The sequence below is a fragment of the Hydra vulgaris genome, chromosome 10 (genome assembly GCF_038396675.1).
Source record: "Hydra vulgaris chromosome 10, alternate assembly HydraT2T_AEP".
Taxonomy (NCBI): Eukaryota; Metazoa; Cnidaria; class Hydrozoa; order Anthoathecata; family Hydridae; genus Hydra; species Hydra vulgaris.
In genome coordinates this window covers 24,497,126-24,520,520 of record NC_088929.1, presented here as the reverse complement: position 1 = coordinate 24,520,520, position 23,395 = coordinate 24,497,126, and the positions used below count along the sequence as shown (strand labels likewise).

The window sequence follows — 23,395 nt, the reverse complement described above, 5'->3', positions numbered from 1 at the left end:
GCCTTCCTAGTCATGTTAAAAAAGCATAATAGCATTAATCATTCCAATATTATTAACCAATTGTCAAAAATTGTCTAAAAATGGTGACGTTCTTTTTGGACGGCCCCTTAATATTGTTTCTAACTTTATATTACAGTCGCCCCAGGTAATTTTACCAGTTTATTTGCACATAAACTTGTACAGTATATTAAAAAAAGTAATTTAAATGTTTATTTTATAAAAATTTAATTGTTAAATTTAAATTTAGCATTTTAGTTTTTTTTAGTTTTTTTTTTTTTTTTTTAGTTTGTTTAGTTTTTTGTTTAACGCATTCTTGAAATTCTATCATATTACACTTGTTTGACTCGCCTAATTTGTTAGAGTTAGTTTTTTATACACTATTTCTAAAATTATCATTTACTCTCATTTATTTTCTCTTAAATGAATTTTGTTACTACATTTAAGATATGTTTCGAATTTTATGTTTTAACTGAGTGCAATTATGCTAAGGATGCATACAACTTATTTTTACGGTTGTTTTCTAAACAATACGAAAGATCCTTTCCAAAAAATAAAAAAACAACTAATTCCAAAAACTTTAATAATCCGTGGATGACAAATGGTCTTAGAAAATCATCCAGAAAAAAACAACGGTTGTATGAAAATTTTTTAAAAAATAAAACTTATAACAATGAAATTAAATACAAAAAGTATAAAAATTGTTTTGAAAGAATAAAAAAGCAAATTAAAAAAAATTATTATTCTAACCTCTAAGAACATTCAATTGGAAATAGTAAAATGACATGGGAAGTAATTAAAGAAGTTACAGGGAAAAAACAATTACCAAAAAGATTAAATTAAATATTTGTTTGTTCAAGGTTAGATTAAAGCTAACCTTGAACAAACAAATATTTGATAAAAAAAAAGAAATAGCTGAAAACTTCAACAAATTTTTTATAAACATTGGAAAAAAATTAGCAGCAGATATAACTCCTGGAAATAAAACATTCCAATCCTATTTAAAAAAAAACACAATGTAATGGATGAGTCGGAATTGTCTTTAAATGAACTTCAGGCATCCTTTAATGCGCTTAAAATAAATAAAAGTGCCGAGTTTGATGATATTGATTTTAATGTTCTAAAAGCTGTTTTTGATGTTATTAAATTACCTCTTTTGTTTATCTTCAATCTTTCATTAACAACTGGTATTTTTCCTTGTCAATTAAAAATAGCAAGAGTAGTCCCTGTATACAAAAATGGCAACAATTCTATATTATCTAACTACAGACCTATTTCTATCCTTTCTTGTTTTTCAAAGTTGCTTGAGCGTATTATGTATAACAGACTGTTTAGTTATCTTGAAAAACATAATATCTTATATAGCAAACAGTTTGGTTTCCGAACTTGTCAAAAGCCTTTGACAATGTTGATTATAAAGTTCTCTTGTGCAACCTAGAAACATATGGAGTAATAAATAGCAACTTAAAATGGCTGCAAAGTTACCTTAAAAATAGAAAACAAGGAATATCTTATGATTCAACGTGCACAAAGTTAGAAACCATAAGCTGCGGAGTTCCTCAAGGCTCTATTCTTGGACCCTTACTATATCTGGTTTACGTAAATGATATTTACCTATCTTCAAACATGCTTAATTTTGTTCTTTTTGCTGATGACACTAATTTTTTTTTTATACCCATTCCAATATAAAAACAATTTTCTTTACAGTAAATCGTGAACTGGAAAACCTAAATGAATGGTTTAAATCAAACAAACTCTCTTTGAATATCAGTAAAACTAAGTATATTTTATTTCATCATCAATCTAAATCCGATGACTTGCCTCTGCAACTTCCTCAGCTAATAATAAATAGCAATATAGTAAACAGAGTTTCATCACTTAAAATTTTAAGAATAATATTTGATGAACATCTCAATTGGAAAAAATTCATATTACGCTAGTTGAAAACAAAATTTCTAAAACTATAGGCATTATGGATAAAACAAAACACCTACTAAGTGAAAAATGTTTAATGGATTTATATTACTCTTTTATCCATAGCTACATAAGCTATTGTAATATTACTTGGGCAAGTACTTGCCGTTCAGCATTAAAAAATATATATATTAGGCAAAAACAAGCCAGTAGAATTATATGTAATGTGCATAAATACGCCCACTCCAAGCCATTACTCCGGGAAATAAAAGCTCCTAATGTCTATGAGTTAAACGTGTTCCAAAACTTGGTATTCATGTTTAAATATCAAAATGACATGCTTCCAAAATTCTTTAATAACCAATTTCTAAAAATAAATCATAAATACTTAACGATGTGCTCTATCTATAATTTTAATTTACCTAAGTCAACTCTTAAAACATCTGATTACTCAATTTCATATAGAGGGCCTCGTCTGTGTAACATAGTTCTTAATGAAAATATGAAAAGTATAACTTCAATAAATTGTTTTAAAAATATAGTTAAACAGTATTTACTTTAATTAACAGACGCAAACATATTTTTGTATTTTTAAATGAAAAAAAAAAAATCTTGTAATATTTCTTACTGTATCTATTTATTTAATTTTTGAAATTTGTCGTATTCTTGCTGTAATTATGTCTTAACTTGTTTTATATAACGAGTATTTGTAAATTTATATAATGAGAACTTTGTAAAAAAAATTTTACGCTTACTATAGGGGCTTGATGACATGACTTCTGTCTTCTACTTGCTCCTGTCGTTATTAATTTTTTTATTTAAATTATTATGTAATAAATATGTTAGGTATATATTCATACTGAACATATCTTTTTGCTGAATCTTGCTGTTAAAGTTGTAATCTTTTTCAAATTGATTTTATTTATCAAAAGGGAACTCCTACTTTTTAAATACTAAGAGACTATTTAATAAAGTTTATCAAAGAATATTTAATTAATATAATTAATTTAATTATATTCATGTTTGAGATAAAGAGGGACCAAATTTTAGTTTTTTCTTATTCCCAGGCTTCAACCATTGCAATCTTTTGCAAACCAATTTTAATTGATATAAACATAAACATATAAATGTTTGGAGTTTGCTCTATGTTTAAAGGTTGGATATATATATCAAACTATAAAAAACTGTAGCGTTATCTCTCTTTATAGCTTAAGCAAATATTTTAACAACTTAACAAGACAGGTAATTTTTTCTTGGTAATTTTGGTCCACAATGAAATCAATATTTTCACAGATTCACAGAAAAGAGTACGTCACACCAGAGTGTGTACTATTTTACTTGCTTCTAACTATTTTAAAGCCATTTGGATAAGTATGGAAAAAAAAGAACCATTTATATCATCACATTTGTAAATGACATCTAGAAGAATGTCTGTTTTCTCTAAACTTCTAGAAGGATTAGTTTACAATAAACTATATAAATACCTAACTTATAACAATGTTTTGAATAAAAAACATCTCGAATTTTAAAAACAGCATTCAACCAAACATGTGATATCAGATCTTGTAAATTGAATGAATGACTCTTTTGATAATAACAAACTTGTTCTAGGAATCTTTATTGACCTATCAAAAGCATTCGATACTGTTGATCATGCTATATTACTTAAGGCATTTAAAATGTTGTTTTACTGGTTTAAGAGCTTTTTTATATACAGACAGCAAAGTGATAAAAATCTCCATTCAAAACTGCTTAAAATTAAATGTGGAATTCCCCAAGGTTCCATTCCAGCTCCCTCACTCTTCTTGCTATACATCAACGATCTTTGAAAAGTCTCAAACAAACTCGATAGTGTTTGCAGATGATACTAATTTATTTTATTAACCTACTTCTACCACACAACTCTTTGAAACTGCAAGTAATGAACTTGAAAAACTTAATACTTGGTTTAAATCTAACAAATTATCATTGAGTACAGAAAAAAACCAACTACATTCTATTCTATTCTAATCAAAGAAAAAAATATATGCCAAGTATATTACCATTTCTAAAAATAGAAAATAAAATTACCGAAAGAACCAAAGTAACACAATTTTTAAGGGATACTTATCGATGAGAATATTTCATGGAAAGTCCACATATACTTTTTAAATATTTAAATAAGAAAAAACATTTGTATGTTTTACAAAGCTAGACCAATTTTACCCTAAAAAAATTTAAAGCGACTAAAAGTCCATACCACTCGTGATGCGCCGTGGATGAATAAGGAGGTACTGGCTATGATAAAGCAAAAAAAACAACTGAGCAATTACTTATCTGCGACTAACTGGCGATCAGCGACACTGATTCGTGAATATAGGAAACTAAGAAGCAAAGTGCAGAAAGCATGTAAACGTCGTGTTCGAGTATTTGAAGCACAACTAGTATCAGATAAAGTAATCCTAAAAAGGTGTACGCTTATGCTAAGGCACTACAGAATGTTCATGTATCTATTAGTGCTATATTTGATGCAAAAGGTGAAACATTACCGAGGGAATACATATTGAAAACTTAACAAACACTTCAAATCAGTTTTTGTTGATGATAGTAAAAGTAGTTAGTTACCTATTTTTGAGAGAAGGCATTACCAAAAGGACTTAGGCGATATAGTTATTGATTTTGAAGCGACGCTAGCTTATTTGAAAGGTTTGAACCCGAATAAATACTTAAAGAATGCGCAGCTCAAATGAATTACCCTCTAACTTTACTTTACAATAAAGCACTGTCCGAAGGCTCAACACCTACAGCTTGGAAACAATCACACGTCACACCGTTGTTTAAAAAAAGAAGTCGTCTTAATGCCGCTAATTACAGACCAGTGTCTATCACATCAGCTCCATGTAAAGTAATGGAAAAGATTATCAGGGAACAGATAACTAAACATCTTAAAAAAACGAACTGCATCTCACATAATTAACATGAATTAATGTCCAAAAAAGGATGCACGTCTAACTTATTGGAGAGTCTCGACTACATCACGAAAGCGTTAAGTAAAAGAAATTTTGTTGATATTGCATTTTTTGACTTCGCGAAAGCGTTTGATAAAGTTTCTCACCGTAGACTAATTCATAAATTGAAAGCATACGGGATTAATGGCAATGTTCTAAATTGGATTGAGTCATTTTTGATTAGTAGAAAACAGCGAACTGTTTTAGGTGAACACTCTAGCGAATGGACCGATGTTCTAAGCGGAGTTCCTCAAGGGTCTGTATCCAGGTCTTGGTCCAACATTATTTATCATTTATATAAATGATTAACAGATAAGTTAAAGTCAGTTCATAAAATCTATGCTAACGACACTAAACTGTTACAAGAAATAAGACCTGAGTTTCACGATGCTGATTGCCTGATCCTCCAAAACGATTTAAACATTGTCACAGAATGGTCAAAGGAATGGCTAATGGAGTTAAATGTTCCATAATGTAAAGTTATGCACCTTGGTTTTGGAAATAGTAATCATGAATATGTAATGAATGATGGAAATACATCACTCACTCTTGAGGCAACGGATATTGAGAGAGACCTGGGTATCTTTATATCTAATGATCTAAAATGGAATCAACACATACAGGTTGCAACACGTGAAGCAAATATAATACTTGGCCTATTAAAGAAAATGTTTAGATCAAGAGATATGAAGCTTTGGAGTAAATTATACACTACGTATGTTAGGCCGCACCTGGAATTCGCTATTCCGGTATGGTGTCATTACTTAAAATGTGACATCAAAGAAATTGAAAAAATTTAGCACAAAGCAACAAAAGTACCTCATGATTCAATAGGATTACCTTATGCTGAAAGGTGTCGGCGGCTCAATTTCATTACTTTGGAAACTCGTAGGAGACGTGGCTACTTAATCAACAGTTTAAGCTAGAAAACTGTTTTGAGAGTATCAATTGGCATAATCCATCAATTTGCAGATCATCTTCCAACATTAACGCATCCGTTAACGTTCCATCAGTTAACGCATTTAAGAATAGAATTGACAAGTATTTTTTTTCTACAGCTACAAACAGTACATCTTTTACTAAAGATGAGCGGCACGTTTATTAATTAATTCGTGCTTTAGCAGCTACAAATATTTACTTTTTAGATACTATTTGTCATAAGATGTAAACTTTAATTAAATGAAAGCAATCTTTTTTCCCTTTTTCTCAATTTTGATATCAACTTACTTACTATGAAATACAATTGCTTTTTTTTTTTACTTAAAGTTTGTTTCACAAATCATAAATTTTTGTATAATTTGTTGGTTTTGTTTGTTTGTTTTTTAATTATTTGTTATTTTATCGAAGAGAACTTATTTAAATATATTACTATTACTTTATTTCTCTTTCATTCAAACCTATGGAAATATAGCATGGGCAAGTATTCATCAACCTAGTGGCACTCTATGGACATCAAAAACATACCGCAAGAATAAAGATAAATTTACTCATGCTGAACCATTGCTAAAACTTCTTAATGCACTAAACGTCTAACAAATTAACATCTATCAAAATTTGTTGTTCATACTTAAATATAAACTTGGACTTCTCCTATCATACTTTTCAAAAGAGTTTTTTGAATGCAATAGAAATAGATGTGACACTCAAGGAATAGGAAATTTTAATGAACCATATAAAAAAACATTTCATTATATAACAAAAAAATTTCTTATTGCGGCCCTTACCTCTACAACAAACTATTATCTAAAAATACTACGATTACAAAATTAAATTATCCAAGTTCTCTAAAAATACCATTAAAAGAAACTTGTTTTAGGTCCTAAACAATTCTACGAACGTATATTAAAACAAATAACTAAAAAAAAAATTTAATTTCAAAGCTTAGTAAATATTAGATTTTATTTATATTTCATAAATGTCTGTCAATATATTAAGTATAACAAACCATGTAACTATATATTTATATGTATCAAATACAGCTCTTTTCTTTTTTGATTATCTAATAGCATTTTCTGGCTTATTATATGTACGATATTTTATTTCATACATTGTAAACAAATTGTTGTACAACGCGTAGTTGGTTATCCCATTCAAATCATACAAGATCTTGATTGAGTCTTTGCTTAAACGCGCAAAAATGCTTAGTGCTACTTGCTTAGCACCAAAAAAAAAGGTTAAGGAAAACGTATCAAATGTTGATATTTGTATTACGTTTATTTAAATTCCCAATATTTGCAATTGCTAAACGTTATGTATTATTCATTGTAATCTGCTTTTAGTTTGTGTATAAACAAATTAAACAAGGTCCAAGAATAAGCTGATATATTCAACTGAACTAGAACTTAGATAGAATAGTATAAGTTAGTAGTATATCGGAAAAATGTCAATTGTTTTTAAGTATTTAGAAAATGGAGGAGACCTTTTGGGTTACCGCAAATGCCGCAATTTCAATTAATTTCTTCAGTAAATTTGTGGGAAGTTCAAACTTCAGTAAATTTTTGGAAACTTCAGTAAATTTTTGGGAAGTGCGCGCGTCATCGAATTTACATTAAACGACAAAATGGCGAATAGCTTGCAAGTGATGTTGCTGTCAATCATTTTTATATCTTATAAAATTTCACTAATCAGTTATTATTAGAAAAAAACAATCAAGTTGAAATATACTTTATTTATTAAATTTTGTCATTAGTTTAATATGGCTTGTATCGACAAGCCATAATCCATAGTATCATTGTATTGGAGTAACTATTTATTTGGTGAAATAGTTTCATAAATATACAAGTAGTCCATTTGCTAAAGATGTCGATTCATTAATTTTTTTTTTTTTTTTTGAGTTACCCTATACAAAATATATTTCAATTAAAGCTCATTAACTTAACCTTTAAGCTTTGATTTAATACTAGAAAATTAAATTGATTCGAAAGTATAAATGTTAAAATAGTGAAACACAAAGTTATTTTTTAAAATCATTTCATAGACTTGCAAGTAGACTATTATGTATTAGTTATCTTTTCTTTCCAAAGTACTTTTAACCTAATTTTTGGCATAGTTCCTTTTTTGTTTAAAAAATTGCTGCATTTGTAGAAGATAAAGGTTAAGCCAGAAGACTTTGATTGAATCCTTCATTAAATCTTAAACTTCAGTGAAAATTTAGTTATGTAGTGCACTACAGGAATTTAATACAATAATATATATATATATATATATATATATATATATATATATATATATATATATATATATAATAATAATAATAATATATGTATATATATATATATATATATATATATATATAATAATAATAATAATAATAATATATGTATATATATATATATATATATATATATATATATATATATATATAATAATAATAATAATAATAATATATGTATATATATATATATATATATATATAATAATAATAATAATAATAATAATAATATATGTATATATATTATATATATATATATATATATATATATATATATATATATATATATATATAATAATATATGTATATATATATATATATAGAGAGAGAGAGAGAGAGAGAGAATTTAATACAAATATATATATATATATATATATATATATATATATATATTTGTATTAAATTCTCTCTCTATATATATATATATATATATATATATATATATATATATATATATATATATATATATATATATTATACACACTTTTTTACTAGTTTAAGTTGGCACTGTTTTAATATATTTTGCACATTAAATAAGTCTGCATAAATTTAGGCAGTTTTTCCAGATTGTTTTTCAGATATTTTTGCAGTGGTAAAACTAGTAGTAAATGTCACCCTACAAAACAGGACAGTTCTAGGAATTGCTAGAAATTGTATTAATAAAAATAAATATTTTTTATATGTGTTTGCTTAATGAAACTGTAATCTAATTTTAAATTTGTCAGGTATAATAGACATATATTATTGCTTTTAATAATATATTATTGCACTATTGTTAAAGAACATTAAGTTGTTAATCATTGTTTGTTTATTGTAGAATTTTGCATCTATATTTAGGTTTTGTATATTATGTATATATTTTTTGTATTGTATATTTTCATTTTGTATTTAATATATTTATGTTTTAAAATAAGAATATCATGTCAGGAAGTATTGGTGTGCCTATTAAGGTTCTACATGAAGCTGAAGGTCATATAGTAACTCTAGAAACATTGACAGGGGAGGTGTATCGTGGAAAATTACTCGAGGCAGAGGATAATATGAATTGTCAGCTTACACACATTACTATGACTGCGAGAGATGGAAAAGTTGCTCAGCTAGAGCAAATTTTTATTAGGGGGAGTAAAATTCGTTTTGTTATTTTACCAGATATGCTAAAGAATGCTCCTATGTTTAAAAAAATGCTTGTTTCACAAAAGAACACAGGTGTTGGTAGGGGAAAATCTGCTCTTTTGAAAGCACAAGGTATATCATTTTTATATTAAAATTTGTTTCTATTAAAAACTTTCAAGTGGTTATATTGTAATTGTAACAAATTTTCTTTGAATATAATAAATTAGGTTTTATTGTTAATACTGTATTTAAAAAATTTTAAAAACTGAGACAAAAAACTGATCCTTAACTTGGAGGTTAAAAACCTAATGAAAATGTTATTTTAATTCTTAAATGCTTCGATTGTTAAGAACATTGCATGTTTAACTTAACGCATTAAATCTAAATTAACAAGTTATAACTTCATTTGTATTTGTTGAAAAGAGAAAGAGATGCAACTTTGTGACAATGAGACAGGGACTTGAGCTTGGCATATAAAGTAGGCCAATTACATTTACAATATGTTTTTGAATCCTGAGAATGATTTCTAGAGTAGAGCTAATTTCATTTTTTTTTTTTTTTTGATATCACAAGGCAACCCTCAGAATTAAGGTCGGCATTCTTCAATGCTGACCTAACTGCTGACCATAAAGTGTTTAAGGTCGGCAAAAAATTGCTGACCTTGTTTCTATGTTTTATGGTAACTCCTTTGTGTCAATTTTTTTTTTTGCCAACCTAATGCCGATCTCTAACATTTTTAGGTCAGCAATTTATTGCGGGCCTTGTTTTCCCTAATTCTGCGGGTTGCAAGGAATCTTAGTTCAAATCTTTTTTCAAGTAAAATTATATAAGTTATTTTTCAGTAATGCTAAACTCATAAAATTTATAAAAAGTCATTTAAAAATCAACTTGAAGTTTTGTGCGAATAATTAAAGTTGCATTTTGTATGAGTCTACAAAAAACTGTTGCATTGGTATGTAACTAATAGTTATTGTTAGAGGGAAGAAACTAATTATTGTGTATAATGTAAGTAAAATGTAAAAGAACTTCATCAAGCTAACTAAAGAACTAAATATTTATGTTGAATTAACTATATTAAAAGTTTTTACATCTTTAACTATTTAATCACAAAAAGTATGCTTAATTGAGAATTTTTTTTTTTTTTTGCTAAATAAAAAAGAACAAAAATCTGCCGGTTTAATATTTTTTATTAATGTGTTACAAAAATATTATTCTTGTATTGTCAAGGCTAGTAAGTGACTGGGGTTAAAACTTGACTAGGGGCCAGATTTATTAAATGTTGATACACCCTACAAGCCTTCCCAGGAAACTGGTGTGGTTTTTTGTGTTGTATGTCCACACATGAGTATTTTATTTTAGACAACTTTGTCAGGGCGATTTGCAAGTTATATTATATTAAATCTCAAAAACAAAGAAAACAAAACTAAAAAAATAGGAAATAAAGATAAATTTAAATGGAAAAAATTTAACAAAATTATTTAAGTAATTTGTTAAATTTTCAAACTGTTTAAATTTTTAAATTTGTTAAAGGCAAAGCAAAAAAAAAAAATGTTTCAAGTCGACATTAATAAGAATGATTTTCCTATATTTTTTTTTTTAAAGAGGAAAGAGAAACTGTAAGTTGGTATCTGTTTGTAAAATATATTTTTATAATTTTAATGTAACGAGTAATGTAACATTGTCCCTATATGAAAACGTCTATGTAGTGCATGTGTATACTTTTATATATAACTTTTTATTATATAATTATAATAACACACTCTCTCCAATTTTACTTACTTCTAACTCTAGCTTTTCCTCCTGAAGTCGCTCCCTCAGCTTAAATCATCTGCATCCTCATTGCTAAGCATACCCAAACTCCAAACTGCCTTTGTCTTTTCTGGTGAATCTTGGTTAATGCGCTCACTTTTCTCAATCTCTGTCTAAGTTCATGACTAGATCTACAACATATAAATAGTGTATAAACTTGTATTAAGCACATTTATTTTGGAAATAAACCGGCTATACTTTGTAAAATGTAAAACATCTTAATTTTTTTGTTTGAGAGATTTTGAAATAAAAAATTTAAAGCTTTTTTGCATCGTTTTTTAAGTGATCCACTTAAATATTCACACTTTATCTGGGTTTCTTAATCTGTGGTCTGTTGACCCCTCAGGCTTCCATGCTTTCTGAGGGTCAATGTAGCAGGTATAGATTTAGAAAAATTACAAGGTGAAATTTTGACTTTTTGAAAAGGAAAATTTTTATATTTTTAAATGATGGTTGATAGCTAGATATGTGTTAATATGAACTTAAACTCAGATAAACAAGAACTTTAACTCAGATAAACAAGAACTTTAACTCAGATAAAACTAATTGCTAATTGTTATTGCAATAATATAGATCTTCCTATATTTATGAACAGTAATGTACTCTATAAATCATCTACCCTTCATCTTCTAGGATTAATTCTTACTTTCGCTTTTTCTTGGAAACCATATATCCAATCTATTGCAAAATTATCATCTGCTAAGGTTGCATCTCTTTATCATGCTAGCCACTTTCTTACTCCAGATTCTATTCTTTATCTCTGTAAATCTTAAATCCGTCCTTGTATGTTGTTGCCTTATCTGGAGAGAATCTTCAAATGATGCCCTTTCTTATATAGACCAGGTGCAAAAATGCATTGTAAATGTAGTGGGACCTGCTCTTACAGCACATTGTCGTAATGTTGCTTCTTTTTCTATAAGTACTATAATGGGCGCTGCTCTAATAAGTTAGCATTTCTTGTGCCATCTTCTAGAATTCATTCTTGTATTTCATCCTTTTACTTTTCCTAAGTGCTCCAAAAATTAAGTCGTCTGTTAATTGTTATCTTGCTTTATAAATTTCATCTTTTCTCTTCCAGTAACTTCCAACTTGCAGCCTTGTTGGAAGTGAAGATGTTTAAAAAAAAAAGTGCAGTCCAATATGCCCGAATTCTGGCACTTAACCCAAGCTAGGTTTTACTCCAACACAAAAACCATTTTTAGAAAAAATAAAAACTATTTCACAAACTCTTTCAGAAACTCTTCTAAAGCCTTGCTTACTAGACACAAGTAAAACTCCTGTGTGGTAGAGATCAAGGAAAGTTAAAGCTTGGTCAAATGACTTCATTCATTCTAGAGTTGTTGAAATATCTTCCAACATTTTGCAGCAGGTTAATAATGAACTGAACTCTTTGTCATTTCCATTTAAGATGCAACTAGATAAAAGCGCAGATGTATCAGAGTTTAGCCAGCTCTTGGTGTTTGTATGTTATGTACATCTTGAAACACAAAGTATGAATAAAGAGTTTCTGTTATTCTGACTTAATACTGCTGTTTTATACAGAAGTTTACTGGTTATCAAGAGGATAAGTTTTAAAGCACTTATTGAGTTACGCTTAGAAGTGTTGATACTCCTGAAAGATAAAAAAAGCACATTGTATCAAATTCTGGAGGCTGTTGGAGGAACTGCTGCCACACAGTGAAGTGCAATCAGTGAGAAGTTTAAATGAAGAAGTACAAATCTCAAAGTCTCAGAACATTTTGAAACACTACAGAACTCTTTTGAAGGGTACATTTGTGCTGAAATCCTTAATCAAGAGACATAGTAGTTATATTTATATATACCCTATTTATACTATATTTATATATATGCATTTATATATACCCTATTAATGATTGATATCAATGATGGAGATCTTATTAAAGAGGAGTTAATTGACATAAATTGATCTAAAGCAGTATGTCAATTAACTTGGCTAAATTTTGACATTAATGTCAATTTTGACAATCATGTTAAATTTTGACAATCATGTTAATTAACTGTGCTAAATTTTACTTGGTATAAAAAATTAAGTTGTGTGTATATATTCATTTAACTTTTTTTTCTTTCTCTGTACATTTCCAATTAAGTTTCGATCCGTCAGATTGCTAAAATTTTGAAAGCAGTATGTGACTACAAAAAGATAAAGAACCACTGAACTATATTAATTCCACAGAGCAAACTATGCTTCTGCCGGTTATACGGTTTTTCGCATTTAATGCAAATGGGATTTAAAATGTAAGTATTAACATAAGCTCATCTTATATATAATTGCAACGAGCTTATATATATAATTGCAACAAGCATGATATTGCAATGATATAACAAAATAGTTTAAAGTTTCAATGATTGGAACTATAAAGCTTTTCTTACTTAATCAGAAATACAATCAAAGGGTTAAAGAAATAATTTAGGCGCAATTTAAAAACAAATAATTTCAATAATAAACCTTAAAATTAATATTTTATTTAGTAATTTTTAATTAAAAAAATAAAACATTATAATAGTTAAAGTTTTTGTACAATTATTTGTTAGAACTTCATTTCGGCCTATTTTAATCCAATTATAAGTTTTACATGAATAGTATAAATTGTCTCTGTAATAAAAAAAAAAATTCTGATTTAAAAAACTGGTTGCCTTGATTGGAACAAAGTGATGGCTTGACAAAACTGAATTTATTTCCAAAGTGCAATCAATTTAGGCAAACTATAGTTAAAAATATATAAAGAATATCTATTTTTATTAATTAAAACATAATTTTTGTAATAGTTAAACCATCTTTGATTAAAAAATATTTAATTCTTGGATGTTTCAATTTTAGCAACTCTCTTCTACTTAAGTTTGTATAAATTTAAAAGGATATCGTATGTCAGCATGTAAAGAAACAGCAAACATGCATGTTTAAACTCATATATCAATATTATATGCCAGTATTCAACATTTTTGCTTCACGTTATGAACCTTTGTTAAGATTGACAAAAACAAACAATACAACGCAGATATTGACTACGACAAAAATGACAACACATCTTTAATTAATTTAATTAATTAGTTTACTTTTAAACCGTTTATTATATGATGTTATTTAGTAGTCAGACGTTTAAATTTGTTTTCTTTGTTATTTTCACCCGAGAAAAAATCCACAAAAAAACTACACCAGACTACTGATTATCATAGCGGACGACTCATGAAAAATAAAAGATGTTTCAGTCGTCTGCAGGGCAACTACAGAATCCAAAATCCAAAAAAAAAACGAGAAAAAATCCAAAAAAAAGCTACACCAGACTTCTGATTATCATAGCGGAAGACTCATGAAAAATAAAAGATGTTTCAGTTGTCCGCAGGGCGACTAGGGAAAAACTGGAGGGTACACTGCTGTTTAAATAAGCATAAATTTGTAATATATAATGTGTTATAAATTTATGAGATCATCAAACTGTTAGAGGCCGTCATCAGGACAGTAAAAAAAATTTAACACAAAGGGGTTACTTATAAAACATAGAAATGAGGTCGACAATTTTTTGCCGTCCGTAAACTATATATATATATATATATATATATATATATATATATATATATATATATATATATATATATATATATATATATATATATATATATATATATATATAATGGAAAAAGGTATGCCAAGCAAAAAAAACAATAATTGAATTTTTTAAAATTGAAAAAAGATTTATTTCTTTTAAATAAATATATAAATGATAAAAAAGCACTAGAGGCCTTTCACTATTTTCATCAGTAGTGCTATGTTTAATGCTTTATCAAAATTTTTTATATAACTGTAGAAAGTTAGATAATAGAAAAATTAAATTGCTACATTGTAACTATGAGTTACCATTGTAAAATTTTTTTAAAAAGGAAGTCTCAATTAAATGTGTCATGTTTTTGTTTATGTAAATGACTTTCATATGACAACAAATATTTTTCACTTAATATCTTCAAAACTTTAATAATTAGTTAATTCATCGGTATCGGCCTTTTCCCATCCATCAGCATCGGCATCAGCCAAAAAAGTGTTATCGGTACATCACTAATATATATATATGTGCGGTAGTGGTGTAGTGGTAGTGCGCTCGCTTCATAAGCGAGAGGTTCCGAGTTCGATCCCCACCACGTCCCTGGTAGTACTGCGCTCAACTTGTTTCTCCGCGCAGCGGCCTTGTTCGTCAAGGTTCGTGTTTCGGAGTTATAGAGTTGAGAGAGGGTTATAACCACAATTAAGTAGCCTCCTCATCTGTAGTGGCCTTCTGGGCCTTGGGGAGGTGAAATAACAAAAAAATATATATATATATATATTAGGGCTGGTACTGATTAATTTTTTTTTGTTCGATTAATCGTCTAAAATTTTAATCAATTAATTTTGATTAATTCTGAAGTCGACAGAATAACCTGCTTTTCACCACTGGTGAGGTGAAGTTGTTATCGGTAAACGTTAACTAACTACAGTATTCACAAACGTTAACAAACAAGACACTTAATGCCTGCTATACTGTATTCAGTTTAATTGACAAGTACAAGTAGGCATCACTTTAGCCAGTCACGTAAACAAACGAGGACGTTAACGTTTTCTGGAGATAGACAAGATCGCAGTTTGTTGACAATGTACCCTGACGAACTAAACAGTCTTTCACAAGGAACAGAAGTGGTAGGTACACACAGAATTGTCTGCACAAAACTGCTCAGGTTAGGGTAACGATGCCTGTTCAGTTGCCACCACATGAGGGGATTCTCAGTTTCTGGAATTACACCTTCTTCTTGATATCGTGTAAGCTCAGCCAGTGAGCCATGTACTGTTTGTGATTCATCTGATGAGGATTGCGATTCCGAGTCGCTGACCAACAGAGTAAGTTTCAGTTTCTTACGCACAGGTTCTGATGCCTCACCAGTGCTGGTAGTAGTTTCACGTTCAGCTCTCTGTCTTTGGTTACAGTACACCCGAAATGCATTAGAAAGTATTGTCCAAGCTGCTTCACGTTTCTCACTTGAGAGACAGCCGAGTTTTTTGTAACGTGGGTCTAATGCCACAGCCATTTGCAACGTTGGCAATTCATCAATGTTTTCAATGCGACCTGAGAAGTCATTTAGTGTTGCAGATTTGAAACGTGCTATATACCCTGGATCGTCATCATTAACCCGCAGAAGTCTGCGCAAAAATGCTTCTAATGGAAGTACAGCCGAACATGTAGCATACTGTTCACTACCAATATACTCAGTAGCATCTGCAAGTGGACCCAATACCAAGACAAATTTTGACATTTTCTCCCAGTCCAACTCCCTTAGTTTATCTCCAGTGTAATTCTCGATATGGTCAATATGATACTGCTTAATGGCATCTTTCACTTCCAGCAATCTGGCTAACATTAGGTAGGTACTGTTCCACCGCGTAGCTACATCCTGCTGCAATTTGTGAAACTTCACATTGTCAGACCTGTTAGAGGTACTGGCTTGGCTGGCCTTTAGCTCTGATGTATTCCTTGAACTGCGCTTAAAATGTCCAACTAGGTGTCGACATTTAGCCAGAATAGGAGATGAATCAGCTGCTTTTAAACCTGCTAGTATGCTCAGTTGAAGACAGTGTGCAATACACGGTATATGGCTGTAATCCGACAGACGTCAGTTTCCACTCAGAATCAATCCAATGACCTGTTATCCCACAGTACGATTCATTGTTGGTGGAGGTCCAAAAGTCAGTAGTTAGAGCAATACTATGAATGCATTCTAGAGCTTTCTTGTGCTCATTCAACTTCTCATTGTACATCTCTCCAATGACAGTGTCGATTGTACGGCGACTGGGCAAAGTATAAGTCTGGTTTTGAAGGGCAATACGAAGCACCGCCTCTAGTCCAGCATCTTCTACAATTGCTGTTGGACGTCCAGAACTGGCAATCCAATGAGCTATTGCCACCTTCAGGTCGGCTGAGACCTTTTCACTGACAGGCTTGTTTGACTGACGTAAATAAATTGGTGATTGATTTTATCTGAGGGGTCATCTTACGTTCACTGTCGACAACCTGTTGATATTTCAGAGGATGCTTGTGCTGAAGGTGATAAGTCAGCGATGTGTTTGAGCCACGGAAAGCAAACTGTTTATTGCAGTGAACGCAGTATATTTTGTCACCTTCGTCTACTTTACCATCAGCATTCAACTTGAAAACAAAATGCTTAACTTTCCAGTTAAATGTTTGATAGAAACGTTGCTTTCATTAGTTGCCGCAGCCATATTTGCAAAACAAACTTTGTTTACTTTAGAAACAGATATAGAAATGTAAGATAATGTTCCCAGGTCAGTAAGTATTTTAAAATATGACAAAATTTTTAGTCGAGATTTTCAAGATACGCACTTTCAAAATTAATTTTATATTTATTGAATTCTATTGAAAAATTCTAAATTTAATACTCTTTTTCGTCATGGCTAATGACTTTGAAACAATTGATTTTGAAAAGTTGCGTTTAGACGTTTTTAAAACTTTTAAAACTGAAAATAACTTCTTTGCGAATGATTTATATGAAAACGATATATTTTTTTTATTAATTTTTATGCTTAACATTTATCAAATTAACAGATATCAAAATATATTGTTCATGCTAAAATTTAAATTAGGCCAAGTACCATACCACTTCACAAATAATTTCTTTATAAATAACGTTAATAAATATAATATAAGAGAAACAGGTAATCTTGAGTTTATTCTAATTGAAGAATATTAAAGTTAACTTTAATATTCGAGTAGTTTTAATACAACTAGTTGTACTTAATATATAATATATTACCTATATTGAACATAATATATATTATTCACTTGTAAGGGCTTCGTGATAAGATCAGTACGATCTTCTTTAAGTCCTGTCTGTACTATTTTAATTATAATTATAATCTCGTTTATATATTTTGACTAAGGAAACTTGTAAATATTACTATTATAAATTACGAAACTTGTAAAAATATATATGTACGGCAAAAAAAAAAAAAAATAACGGAAAACCGGCAAAAATTAATCGAAATATTACTGATTAAAGAAATTTTAATCGATTAAATAAATTAGCGATTAAGCGATTAATTAATCGTTAATTCCCGCAGCCCTAATATATATATATGTCGACCTTAATTCTGTTTATATCAGGGTTCTCACTCCTTAAAAACCTCAAATATCCTTTTAAAAAAATGACCTCTTTAAAAGTCCTTAAATAACCTTTTAAAAAGTTAATTTCTTAATTTCTCCTTTTTTTTCTTTTCTTTTTTTTAAATCATCTAGGAAATTTTATTAAAGTGAATACTCAATAATAAAGAAGCAAATATATAATTCTTTGATAGAATATATATATATATATATATATATATATATATATATATATATATATATATATATATATATATATATATATATATATATATATATATATATATATATATATATATATACAACCCTCGGAATTAGGAAAATTGATTTTGGCAATAATTTGCCGACCTCAATCTTTTAGAGGTCAGCATCAGGTCGGCAAAAATTATTTGATACAAAGGTCTAACCATAAAACATAGAAACGAGGTCGGCAATTTTATACCGACCTCAAACACTTTCAGGTCGGCAGTTAGGTCGGCATTGCCGAATGCCGACCCTAATTCCGAGGGTTGTATATATATATATATATATATATATATATATATATATATATATATATATATATATATATATTATATATATATATATATATATATTTAAAGTAATATTAATTTATAATAATTTTTTTTTGTTTATTTTTAAAATTTATTGAAGAAAATAAGATTACTTACTTCTTCATAAATTTACTCCTTAATTCTCCTTTTTTTTAAAAAAAAAAAGTTTGTTGTTCGCGACCTAATCTCCTTAAATATTAGGAAAATATCTCCTTATAATCCTTACTTTTAGCTTCAATTTTAATAGTGAGAACCCAAATATATATATATATATATATATATATATATATATATATATATATATATATATATATATATATATATATATATATATATATATATATATATATATATATATATATATATATATATATATATATATATATATATATATATATATATAGTAATTTTATTATAACCAATAAAAAAACCATGCTAAGTAAAATTTTCAATTAATATATATTATTCACACTTTTTTTCAGTTGCTGCTAGAGGTCGTGGAAGTGATCGTGGCCGTGGTGGTCGAGGTTTTTTCCCAAGAAGGCGGTAACTCGTATAAAGCAGCTTAAGAATGGTAGATTTCCATTATAAACTAAATCATTACTAAAAAACACCTTTAGAAATCTAAGAAGTTGTTTCTATCTATTGGGATTTTCATTGCTGTTATGAAACACTGTTGGTGACAAAGGTTTATGAAGAACTTTATTTTTATGATTACCAAATTTATATATTTCAAGTGTACTTTCAACAAACAATATCTTTAAAATTTCTTCATTGCCTACCTAAAAATTCATAATATAATACGTATAAATATTATAGTAATAATAACAATAAATATTGTAATACTCCAGAACCGCTGAATGTTAAATGCATGGATTAGGTTCATCTTATGGTATTTGCGAGTGTTGGTATTTTTTTTTCTTTATTATTTGCTGTTAAATCACATATTACAAATTTTTAATATGTCAGCGAAAGGTCGTGTAGTAGGGTGTCTGAAAAAAATATCTTTTATCAATTCCTAATATTTCAGAATATTTTGTTTTGCTTAATTTTGATGACACAAAAAAATAAATTGAAAGAACAATATGGCTTTAGCTCAAGAAGTAAATAATATTGTTTACTATTTTTGTAGTAAATAACATTTTAGCTTAAATTTTAATTTTAATCAAAATATTTAAAACTATTATAAATTTTCCGGAATTAAACAATTAAACATTGTGATTATGCTTTTTTATTTATTATTTAGTAATTGATTAACAACGTTTATTAAAAATATGATTATGTTTTTAAAATTTTTGTAAAAAAAAGAATAAAGAGTGACTTGTTCTGTTGATATCAAGCTTCTTAAGGATTAGTTATTATACCAATAAAAAATTAAAAAGAAAAATAATGACTTAAAAATTATGCCAATGAAAAATTAAACCAATAATAAACTAATTATACCAATAAAAAATTAAAAAGAAAAATAATGACTTAAAAAAGATGAGCAGTTTTTGACTGAGGAGTCCTCTGTTTCCATTTAAAACTTTTAGGGTGGAATGCAAGAAGCGAACTTTAGTCAAGTTCGACTTGAACTTTACATTGTAACCAATAGCGGCAGAGTATGGGTTTTCCCCTCAAAAAATACTCTGCCGCTATAAGTAAGGTTCAAGTCAAACTTGACTCAAGTTTGCTTCTTGCATTCCACCCTTAGTTAAGGTGGTATACTATTTAAAAAACACTTTTTTAATGTAAAATTGAAATGAAACCTAAAACCAATATTTTTCTGATATTTTTTTCAGAAATTTATAAAAAAAAACAATTTGAAATTAAATTTTTTCTAGAAGTTTTTTTTTTACATCCATAATGGCGTAAAAGCTGTCTTAAAAATGCATTAAACTGAATAACTTTGTCACGTAATATCTTTCGTTTTAAAATTGGCGCTCATCTTGATTTGAAATATTGTTAAAGTGGAAGAAAAAAAAGGCATATATAGATTTCTATATAGCATAAATATTAGTAGTGTTCCTTCTAATAGCGATGTCATAGTAGTCCTGCATCGAATTTATTATCTTATCTATCAGTTTATTTCTACCAGACAATGGTGTTTTAGTGCTATCGTGTTATTTTAATAAACTCCGTAATCGGGTACCCATATACTTTTAAATATGTCCAATACATTAAAGTTTTATTATTAACTACTCCTTGTTCACTGCACAATGAGGCCTATCAAAGGGAAAATGTCCAAAAATCGAAAAAACTGCCAGTCGATTTGAAATTTTGCACACTTATAAAAAGAGTATTCTAAATTGAATGAAAAAACAAATATTTTTGAAAAAATTGTCACTGTTATTTTCAAAATAGAGTCTTAAAAGGATTGCTTTAGCAATAACTTTACGTTCCGTGAATTTTTTACAGCATTATTTTTATCAAAATAGTTTCTATCAAAGACTTCCGGAAAAAAATACTTTTTTCAAATTTTTAAAATAAAGAGTAAAATATAATATGAAAAAAAAATTTTCTACAAAAGATGAAAACCCGTGCTACTATCTATGTTGCAAACAAATAATAGAGAAAAGTTAATGTACAAAATATTTCGTTCAATTTTAATCCTATATTTCGATCTTTTTTTATATATATTTAAATATAAGCAATTTTTTTGTATTATTGCTACTGTATTTTATTTTTAAAGAAAACTTCAGAAAGGCCTAATGATCTTATCATAGATAATTTAATGGGTTGGTACTCACTTTTGCAAATTATTTGACAACGCTTATATGCTTTAAGCAAGATTCGAACTCGCAACCCCTTTGGTAAAGAGTGCAACACTATAACCACTGCGCCACGTCTGCTATTTTTTATTATAAAATGTCATAACATCATCTTATTGATATATTTTAGAATCTACATTTGCTTCATACATATCACTGTTTTCAAAATCAACCATATCATTTTCACTATTAAAAAACATCATCAAAGTTTTCATTAATAATATTTGTATTTAAGCTTAAGGAAATTTTATTAAAGTTCTCTTACTTCGGAAGGCATCTTATGCTTCTTGTACTTTTAATTTCTTTCTTGAACTAATCTTGAACTTGAAAGAATTGGTTCAAGATTACAACAAAGTCTCCATTTCACGTTTGAATACATCAAAGAGGTTGTGTTGGTGACTATCTTTTCGATTGATCTAAAAAGCTTACTTCTACTTTCCGAAGCTTCTTTGGATAATATGCTAACAGGGACAACTAAATTTAATATGATTTGTGAGCCATGTATCAAAAGTTTATGTAACGTGGGATACATAGGAAATTTCTAATTTAACATACCGAGATGCTGTTGAGAAGCACTAGTCATTAAATTTGACTAGGTCAAAATGAAATCGATAGAAAAAATACACAACAGAAGTAGGGGAGACCGGGGCTAATTGGCAGCAGGGGTAAGTTGACGAATTGCGTTTATCTGCAAAGTCTTTCATCAGAAAGTGCCAATAATTTCAGGAAACCTTCCTTGTTGACCATTTCGTCTTTCAATGTAGTATTGTAAGGATTTGCGCATGCGCATAAAAGATATTGTGATTTATGTGTTTTTTCCACATTTTTGTAACTTTTGCAACTTCTTTATTTTTTCGATTTTTAAAAGCAATTGCATCAAGTGCACGTAAACTTGATTAAAGCTATATCTTGCATGGTTCAGTGAAATATGTCCAACCATCCATTTTTTATTATTTACCTTTTTCAGGGATCGGTACGGGAGTTTGTAACCAAATAGCTGTCGGGGTAAGTTGTCAAAATATTGGCGGGGCAAGTTGGCCTATTATTTCAACTTGATCCGATCGCGATCGGACGTAAATTTCGAGAGCTTTCCATTTTTAATTTCTTGAAATATTATATTAAAATATATAAAAATATATGTATATATGTACACAGTATATATATGTATATATGTTACAGTAGTTAAGACATTTGGAACTTCCTGTAATTTAATTTTTGGGTATAAATTGAAGTTTTATTAATTTGATCATCCATTTCCGATGAATCTTTGTTGATGAAACACAGTGTTAAATGGAAAAAATTTTTGTTAAGTGATTTTCTACTAATAATATAATTGCTCTGTTATTTTAAGAACATTGAGCACTCTATTGTGTAGAATACTTTTTAAAGTTGTTTAAATATAAATATATATGTATATATATATAATATCTTATATATATAATATATATATATATATATATATATATATATATATATATATATATATATATATATATATATATATGTATATATATATATATTATATATAAAAATTATGTTAGTGTTTTTATTTACAAATAGAGTGCTCAATGGTCTTAAAGAACATATCAGTTATATTTTATAACTGTGTGTTAGTGTGTGTTAACCTATGTGTGTGTTAAAGAACATAGCAGTTATATTTTATAACTGTGTTTTGTGTGTCTGTGTGTGTGCATATATATAGTGTTATTTATTTTAATATTGGTATTGTTCATTTAGGTCTTTACTGATTTACAAGAAGATTTATTAGAACAATATGTGACCAAAGCCTCTGATATTTATTATGGACTTTCTTCTAAGGAAGTGAGGAAACTAGCTTATCAGTATGGAAAAGCAAATAGCATAAAAATGCCTCATAATTGGAGCGCAAATGAAGCAGCTGGAG

The 23,395-nt window shown here is 28.3% G+C and overlaps 1 protein-coding gene across 1 annotated transcript; it reads left to right on the top strand.

The window, feature by feature from the left end:
• The first annotated feature begins 8,987 nt into the window (after positions 1-8,987).
• Positions 8,988-19,497, top strand: LOC100201151 (small nuclear ribonucleoprotein Sm D3). Its single transcript, XM_065807579.1, has 2 exons — positions 8,988-9,354; positions 19,225-19,497. Exons 1-2 carry the CDS (start codon positions 9,030-9,032, stop codon positions 19,290-19,292), a joined length of 393 nt encoding a protein of 130 aa, XP_065663651.1. The 5' UTR covers positions 8,988-9,029; the 3' UTR covers positions 19,293-19,497.
• The last annotated feature ends 3,898 nt before the right edge of the window (positions 19,498-23,395 follow it).

What these genes read in the sequence shown, in the direction of transcription:
- LOC100201151 (XM_065807579.1), top strand. Translation starts at nt 9,030, where the DNA reads ATGTCAGGAAGTATTGGTGTGCCTATTAAGGTTCTACATGAAGCTGAA. An exon ending in TGCTCTTTTGAAAGCACAAG is followed by an intron (nt 9,355 to 19,224) that starts GTATATCATTTT and finishes ACTTTTTTTCAG; the next exon opens with TTGCTGCTAGAGGTCGTGGA.